The sequence below is a fragment of the Triticum dicoccoides genome, chromosome 7A, assembly GCF_002162155.2.
Source record: "Triticum dicoccoides isolate Atlit2015 ecotype Zavitan chromosome 7A, WEW_v2.0, whole genome shotgun sequence".
Classification (NCBI taxonomy): Eukaryota; Viridiplantae; Streptophyta; class Magnoliopsida; order Poales; family Poaceae; genus Triticum; species Triticum dicoccoides.
In genome coordinates this window covers 42,484,551-42,493,487 of record NC_041392.1, presented here as the reverse complement: position 1 = coordinate 42,493,487, position 8,937 = coordinate 42,484,551, and the positions used below count along the sequence as shown (strand labels likewise).

General features: G+C 46.0%; 1 protein-coding gene across 1 annotated transcript; it reads right to left on the bottom strand.

The window, feature by feature from the left end:
• Positions 1-7,109: 7,109 nt before the first annotated feature.
• Positions 7,110-8,858, bottom strand: LOC119333009. Its single transcript, XM_037606054.1, has 3 exons — positions 8,670-8,858; positions 7,930-8,412; positions 7,110-7,709 (listed from the first exon to the last, which is right to left on the bottom strand). The coding sequence occupies exons 1-3, from the start codon at positions 8,856-8,858 to the stop codon at positions 7,110-7,112; spliced, it is 1,272 nt and encodes a 423-aa protein (XP_037461951.1).
• Between the last annotated feature and the right edge of the window lie 79 nt (positions 8,859-8,937).

Sequence of the window (8,937 nt, the reverse complement as noted above, 5' to 3'; positions counted from 1 at the left end):
GTTGACTGAAAGCGAACGGAGTTTCACCGTGAAGACCAAAGCCCCCGTCGGCACGCCGGCAGGAAACCTCCAGCCGCCCCTCACCAGTCCTCCACGCGCCACCGATTGCCACGCCGGGGCGGATCTGGACGGGACGCCAGATCCGCAGCTTCCGACGCCCATCTCCAGACATAGACTATACCGAGGGGAAGAGAACCATGCCGACCATGGATCTGGCCGCCGCCGCACAGGCAAGGGACGCCGCCCTACTTGCTGCTCGCGGATCCATCACCGGCGTCGCCCATGTCGCCTCCGGGTGATCCCGCAGCCCCCGCCGTGTCCGGCCCTCCACGCGCAGGATGAGGCACCGCAGCACCGCCGCCAGACCTGCCCACACGCAGGACAAGGTACTAAGTCTTTTAGTATGGAAAAGATGATTCCATGTTATGAGTTACATCTAATTGTTTCGTAACCAATGTTTAGTGTTCTAACATCTTACTTTGGTTTTGGTATTTTTGTATAGGTTGAGTTTAGTTGTGATCTGGCCAATTTTATATTTTTTTTGTGATACAATTTCTTGCACGCTATCATTTTGTACATCAAACATTAGGTCCATCATCCGCTAGAGCGTGTTAGCGCAATTTCGCTTGCTTGATGGTAAATGCAATTTGGCTTGATCTCCTCTGCAATCACCCATGTTGACTTGTATTTAATCAACGCTTGATTTCTTGTGCATTATGGCCCCTTCGGCCACGCCAAGAGGCGAGTCGTTGAGATGACACCTCTCCTAATTGGGTGATTTTTTGGTTGCGTCTAGGAATGCTAGCGTCCCGTGTCCTAGTTTCGTCCCGGGCCCCCAAAATCTTAGGACCGGGCTTGTGTACAAATATTTTTCGCGTCTTCGTGCATACATACATGGATCAAAGAGCGTTCATAAGTGTGTAGGGAGTAGGGCTATGCTAGTAATATCATGCACAAGCTCAAAAAATTATGCATGTGCGCATACGTGCACGCCTCTTTGGTTGATGTACTAGTCTTCATGATTCATGACTAGGTGACCAGATGAAGAGCGGTCCAGAGAATCATCCGAAAAAATTGGCAGGGCCAGCTATAGACGAGTTCGACTGCACAATGAAAGGTATGTTATGACAGGTAGTCCTACACCTAATGAGGTTGCTTCCAGTGGTGGTGGCCAAACCTTGATCCAGATGCAGAAACAAAAACAGAGCCGAGAAGACGAGGGTGTGTGTTTAATTGTAGTGCAATCAAACACACTCGTATAACTGATCGACAACGAATTAACGAGTAGTATTTCGTCTCAATGTGCTGGAAATAAACATCATCACGGGGGAAAACGACATCAATCGATCACATCAAACGTACGTGGGGATCCTATACAACATTACAGCACCGACTGAATTTGAGAAATCAAATCGATGTTATTCATAAAGTGAATAGTTAAATCAGCCAAAAAGCCACGACGGTATTGTCGATCTAGATACGTACAGAGATATTACAAGTACACGGGAAAATCAGCCGGTAAGATCAATCATGGCTGATCATCAACTAGTTAATTTCCTGCTGAATCCTATATCGAGGAGAAAATCCGATCTGTTGATCACGCCAGAACCACATGCACGGTGGAGCGGTGCAGCCCGAGATCGCGGAACGAGGCCGAGCCGGCGCGCACCTCGTCGGATGCACCGCCGGCGAGCTTCACGAGCCGGAACGGCCTGCGCCCCGCGCCGCCTTCCCCGAGCAGCACCGAGCGGCAGTACCGGAACAGCGCCGCGACGGGGCGCCCGGCGCCGAAGCTCCTGCACGTGACGCGGCCGTCCGGGAACCGCACGCGCAGGACGCACGCCTCCTCCCCCTTGGCCGGCTCGCGGTCTTCTTCTTCCGTCTTCATCGTCGTCGTAGCATGGGAGGGCACGGTCGCCGGCTCATTGGGTGGCGGGGCGGCGAGGCCGACCGAGGCGGCGGCGAAGGCGGCGACGAGCTCCTCCATGTTGAGCACCATCTTCATCTCCGGGCTGGTGGACGTCGACGTCGAAGCTGTGGCAGCAGGGCGCGGCGCGGGGAGGCTGTTGTTGCTGCTGCCGCCGCCGGACATGGTGAGGGAGGCGGAGAAGGCGGCGACGAGATCCTCCATCTTGGGCATCGTCTCAAGGCTGGTCTCCATCGCCATCGATCGCTGCTGAGTTATGCAATAGGTTACGTCGGTGCACACGTGCTGCCGGCCCTTTTGTAGACTCTGTATAGGGGGAGTCCGAGACGGGGTTCGACTTGGGGAGAAGCCTACATGCACACGGTCTCTTTTTTCCGTAGCTAGGGAGGCGTACGCGTACGTGTCACCATGGATCGTGTGAGTCGGAGCTCCACTCGGAGACGGACTTTCTTTCGCGTTCATTACTTCTTCCTCAAGCAACGATCCGACCCAGCCCTTGTGCAACCGTCAGCCTGCCCCGGCCATTCAGCTTGCCTGCATCCCCTGCGGCTAGCTGACGGGTGCAGGCCACATGCCGCCGCCCCGCCCTTTCCTTGACATCTTCCCATCGTGGTATTTGTCGCCGCTCCCATACAGAAGCCGGCCTGACCTTGTCTTATTTTCACGAAGTGTATACTAAATACCCAACCTTGTTAGCTAATGATGTGCTGGAACTAATTGTTCCGAAGATTACAGATGCTATGAATGAAAGGCTGAATGCACCCTTCTCCGCGGAGGAAATTTCAGATGCATTGTTTCAAATAGGACCTCTAAAAGCTCCAGGCCCGGATGGTTTTCCATCGAGATTTTATCAGAGGAATTGGTCCTGTTTAAAAGTGGAGATTATTGACGTTGTCAAGTTATTTTTTGTGATAGGATTTATGCCAAGTGGGGTGAATGATACAGCTATTGTTTTGATCCCAAAAATAGCTCATCCGATATCTTTGAAGGATTTCAGGCCTATATCTTTGTGTAATGTAATTTATAAAATATTCTTGAAGTGTATGGTGAATCGTTTGCGGCCGCTACTTACGGATTTAATTTCAGAAAATCAAAGTGCATTCATTCCCGGACGGCTTATTTTTGATAATTCTATCATCACCTTCGAATGTATTCATCATATTCAGCAAGGGAATAGTGGAGGTAATTCCTTTTGTGCATATAAGTTGGATTTATCTAAAGCTTATGATCGTGTTGACTGGGATTTCTTGGAGGGAGCTCTTATTAAGTGGGGTTTCCCTAATCTCTGGATCTCGCGGGTAATGGAGTGTGTTCGCTCTGTCAAGTATTCAGTAAAGTTTAATGGAATATTACTTCAACAATTTTCTCCTACCCGGGGTCTCCGTCAAGGTGATCCTTTATCACCGTTCTTATTTCTCTTTGTTGTTGATGCTTTATCTACTTTATTACATGATGTTGTACAAGAGAAGGGTTTACAAGCTATTAAGATTTGTCGAAGAGCTCCTCCTATTTCTCATCTTTTGTTTGCGGATGATTCACTATTATTTTTCCGTGCGGAGCCGGATCAAGCGGCAATTGTCAAAGATGTTTTGAGCACTTATGCTACAACTACGGGTCAACTTATTAACCCATCCAAGTGTTCCATCTTATTTAATGATGATTGTCCTGATACGGTTTCTGTGGAGATCAAAAGGTTTCTTGGTGTGACTCAGGAAGTTTTTGATGCAAAATATCTGGGTCTTCCTATACCAGACGGGCGAATGCATAAAGGGAGGTTCGAATTCTTACAATCACGTATGAGCAAGAGACTTGTGGATTGGACTGAAAGATACTCATCTTCGGCGAGTAAAGAAGTTTTGATCAAACCTGTAGCCCAGGCCATCCCCACCTATGTAATGAGTGTTTTCAAACTTCCTTTCTCGGTATGTGATGATTTGTCCAAGTTGATGAGACATTATTGGTGGGGCGTGCAAAATGGTAAGAAAAAAGATGGCTTGGGATAAATTGGTTCTACCTAAATCCAAAGGAGGGATGTGGTTCAGGGATATGAGGGCGTTTAATCAAGCTTTGCTTGCTAAACAAGCCTGGCGACTCCTTGTTGCACCTGAATCGCTTTGTGCAAGACTACTATGGGCTAAATATTATCCAAATGGGAATCTACTGGATAGTTTTTCCGAGTAACTCGTCAGCAGTTTGGAAGGGTATCGAACATGGATTGAACTTGGTGAAAAAAGGTATGATCTGGCGAATCGGCAATGGTAATCTTATTCGAACTTGGCGAGATCCATGGATTCCTAGGGGTATGCCTTTTACGCCTATTTCCCCTAAAAGAAATTGTCGTCTAAATAAAGTTGCTGATTTTCTGGATGCTAATGGTGAATGGAAGGTAAATTTATTGGAACAATTTTTCTGTCATGTTGATGTTGAAGCTATTTTGAAAATTCGTACGTCGCCAAGACAGCAGGAAGATTTTATTGCTTGGCCTTTTGAGAAGTCGGAATCTTTCACAGTTAGGAGCGCCTATCATTTAGCTATGGGTGAGCACATGGACTGTTTCTCGCAAGGAGCAAGCAGCACATGTCCTGGTGGTGAACGTGGTACGTGGAATATTGTATGGCGTGCCTTGGCTCCTCCTAAGATGAAAGTTTTTGCATGGAGGGTAATTACTGGTACACTAGCAACTAACTTAGAGAGGAATCGACGTCATATTGGTATAAGGGCAACATGTGGAATGTGTGGGCGAGGAGATGAATCGTCATTTCATGCTTTACTAGTCTGTCCCAATGCGGCAAGCTTATGGGACGCAACGAAGGACCGTTGGCCATTGCCAAACAGATATGATATTGCATGTACGGGTGATGAATGGTTTCTTCACTTGCTTGCTGGTCAACAGAGCAATGTCCGGGATATGATCATTATGGTGCTCTGGAGGGTTTGGCATTTACGTAATGAAGTCATGCATGCCAAATCTATTCCACCGATGGAGGTGTCTTGTGATTATCTATGCAGCTATCTTAGCTCTTTGCTACAATTAGGTAGTATGGGTGTGGAAGAGGTGATCAAAGATAAAGCTCCAATCTTGATGGAACCAGTGATTGAAAAAACTCGGTCATCATCGTCATGCCTTCCTTGGCCGGCTCCTCCGCCGGTCTGGGTAGCTCTCTCTGTTGATGGTTCTTATTGTGCGGAAGACGGAGCTGCAGGATCAGGTATGGTTTTACGTGATGACAAGGGTGGTGTTATTTTTGCGGCTTACCGACGCATTTATCACTGTAATGAGGTGCTGGAAGCGGAGTTACATGCGATTATGGAAGGAGTGAGTCTCGCAATTCAACGGTCGAATCGACCAGTTCAACTACAATCTGATTGTTTGGCAGCTTTGTCAGCACTATCTAATGATTCACTGGATAGATCAGCATATGGTCATCTTTTGGCAGAAATCAAAGGTTTACTGGAGAATAGGGTGTTTGTTCGTGTTAAAGTTTCTCGTGATCAAAACAAAGTTGCACATTGCTTAGCAAATTATGGTAGATCTGGGGATAGCACTGCGTGCTGGCTTAACCAATCCCCTCCTTTTATTTCTGAACTTGTTGCTAAGGATTGTAATTCTGTGAGTTTGGAATAAAACACCCTATTTCCATCGCAAAAAAAAAGACAGTCGGGGAGTCTTCGTGCATGGCCCCTAAGGACCAGAGCCCTGGAGCTGCAGTTGTCATTGTTGAATCCTTGAATCGATTTGAAGAACCTCACACCAAATATCGCCATTGCGTACATACGTACGATGAGCCCTAACCTTGCCGCCCCGAGGAGCCGGCAGGAATCAACGTTGAAGCTCTGTCTAATCTGTCCCAATGGGCGAATTTTATGAGGATTAGAGCCTGGAAGACTGACTCAAAGAACAAACGCCGCCCTTGCGAGAATTAAAACCCTATGTATCTACTAGTTAGATCCGATGCACCAGAATTCCCCTCCCCGCCACCGGCCACTAGAGCGACGGGCGAATAGAAGGCGAATCCACAGGCTTGCCGGTGAAGATCGATGGGAGGAAGGTTTTCCCTAGCTAGTCGCCTTCTAGAAGGAAAAGAAAAGCTCTCGTTGCCTGTAGGACGTGCTAACAATGAATTGAACGTCTTGCCTCCTACTACATGTGGGAATTGCTCCATGAATCTTCTCTTGGTGGATGCTTATCGTGTAACTGTTTGGGATTTTTCCTTTAAATTAAGTACAGATGGCCCTGAATATCCATTTTTGAGCCCAGGCTCATCTGCCCAATCAAGAAATGATTCACAAAAAATACAAAACAAATTTAAAAAATCAAATTATTTTTTGCATGGTAGATAATTTGGTACGTGAGGTACACTTCAAATTTAAGATTATATGGACATATGAGTAGCTCTCAGCAAAAAAAAACAAATTGGGTCATAACAATACATGAACAGTAAAAAATTACAGATCCCAAATTTGTCTTTTTTGCCGAGAGCTAATCAGATGTCCAAATGGTCTGAAATTTGAAGCACACCTCACGCATCAAGTTATGTACCATGCAAAACAAATTGAATTCGTTTGAATTTTTCTAGTGTTTGTTTAAAAAAATCTTCACCGCGGGTGCAGATGAGTCGCTGCTCTCTAGTTGGTTCCTCCTAGTTTACACATTTTTGTCCTACTAGATCTGAAATAACTTGAAGTGACAATTTGAACCATGAACTGTGAAATATTTATCTCCGTTGATTGATTCCCTTGTCAAGCATATGCTCATTTGGTTGGTGTCAGTCTTGGTGACACGAATTCGATATTTGGTGACGCGAATTCGATATTTGGGTGTAGTTTTAGCTGTTGACCCAAAGGATAACATGCTGATGGGAGGCCTGCATCAAAACTAGAGGGGCTTGGCTTGAATTATTTCGGACGTGTTTAGATCAATATTTTGTTTTTAGTTGATGGTGGTCAACTACAGTATAGCACTTTTCTTTTTGAACCTACGGTTTGCAAGAAACAAATGTTCTCACCATTGTAATAGTAGTAGAAAATTGGCATGTCCCCAGTACATAAAAGATCCCACTTTTTTAATAAGAAAACAGCATAAGTGAGTCATAGCATAAACAGTTATATCGCATAAATCCAACAGATCCAATATCCACCCACAACGTTAACTTACAACGCAACATTTCCCTCCAGAGGGCAATTACTCGTATGAGATACACACTTTAACTACACCATGGTCGACGTTGCAAATGGATTTTTCATACTGGTCGCGGTCGAAGGTAAGATCACCTTGGAAGGAGAAGGTATGACCATCAGGATCATGCTCAGGATTAGTTGAGACGCGGAGGCTCAACTTGATTATCAAGAGCGGATCTAAGTATATCGGAACAGCTGCCCAAGACCGTAACAGTGGAAGCTTGCCGCCAACAACCTCTGCTTTGTTCCCTTCTTCACAATAAAAGAGCATGGCATTCTTGTCGTCGTAGAATTGATGGTGTGCAGTGATTTCGCCGTAGACATAATAGATGGTGCCACCCGTGCTAGAGCCAGCACCAGCTATGAAATCAAAGTTGACGAACACCCTTGCTTGTATAGCACAGTAGAGCGGCACAAAAGTCACATCTATTTTGCGGCCACAAGCTGTCAGGATGGTGCGGGTTATAACTTTGTTGCACGCGTACGGGTTTACTCTGAAGACCAGGTACCCATCATCAATTCCATTATCTCCATCTGGGATTTCAATTTTAATTTGAAAGGCATTCTCAATGGCCTTGCCTTGTGCACGGAGTAACAAATTTCCCTGTGTATATATTGTCAACCGGATAAAACACGATTGAAAGGAGATACATAAAACAAGTACTCCCTCAGTCCCTAATTAACCGACTCAGATTTGTCTAGATACAGATGTACCTAAACAATAAAACGTGCCTAGATACATCCATATCTAGACAAATCCGAATCAGTTAATTTAGGACCGAAGGAGTAATAAAAATATTAGTACATGAATGCATAGACAATACCTGAGAATCCACATCATGTTGTTGTTGACCTTTCGGAGAGGAGTAGTAGTAGGCAGAACGATCGTTGAAGGCAGCGAAGGTGCCCGTAAAGGGAAAGCGAGGACGCACAGACAACAGCTCCACCAGGTCCCGGGAAAAACAGTAAGCCGCACCCACATTAGGGCTATCTCCACCATAGTAAATTGCGAGACTCGGCGGAGGCCAATCTGGATCAACTTCTTCGTCGTCGGAGTCTTCATAGTTTCTGCGTTCATTATCGTCGGTGTCTTGGGAGGTAATACTCAGCCTGTAGGTTGATGTAATAATCATAATAATCGGCGTCAACAGATTCTTTTTGTTCGGTTCGCTCCTCAGCAGTATTGACAGTTTCTCTTTCCGCCCCCTTGCACTTTCCCGTCCTCTTCCCATTCCTCTATTACAGAATAGTCGTCGAACAGCGTCGAGAGCGTAATGAATAACGCTAAGGGGCTCAGAGATGCAAGCCTGTTTCAGTAGAGGATCGAGAATTGTAGATAATTAAGAAATAAAAATATAATACTCCCTGTCCGTAATTAGTTGTCTTTGATTTGTCGTCTAGATACATCCGTATCTAGACAAATCTGAGACAATTAATTCAGGACGAAGGGAGTAGTAATCAATAAACAGTAATGCTTCCATCGAGCTACATCGATGCGCTAAAAAACTATTTTGTCTAGCTACCAGGTTCATAATCAAAAGGACGGATACAGATGTCGCAATACCTGCAGATCACACAAGATGGTCCAAGAAGATGCTCTTTCGGGCCTCCCTCCAGCGGCAACCGTCTGCAGCATACTTCTCACGGAGTTGGCTAGATTGTCGGCGGCTCTTGGCAGGTTATCAAACCCTAGATTGACCTTACGGTGCTGGCCGTCCTGATCCATCCTCATAGGTTCCTTGCCTTCCTCCATCTATAACATCTATCCATTAGCAAGAATTTAAAGTAGCAACTAGTACCAAGCAGCCAGGGGCGGAGCCAGGGGGGACGAG

Bases quoted from the DNA above. Each gene is read 5' to 3' on its own strand.
- LOC119333009 (XM_037606054.1), bottom strand. From the start codon at position 8,858: ATGGAGGAAGGCAAGGAACCTATGAGGATGGATCAGGACGGCCAGCAC. The intron at 8,413-8,669 runs GTATTGCGACAT...CTACTGAAACAG, and splicing joins CCATCTTGTGTGATCTGCAG to GCTTGCATCTCTGAGCCCCT. The intron at 7,710-7,929 runs GTATTGTCTATG...ATATATACACAG, and splicing joins AACATGATGTGGATTCTCAG to GGAAATTTGTTACTCCGTGC.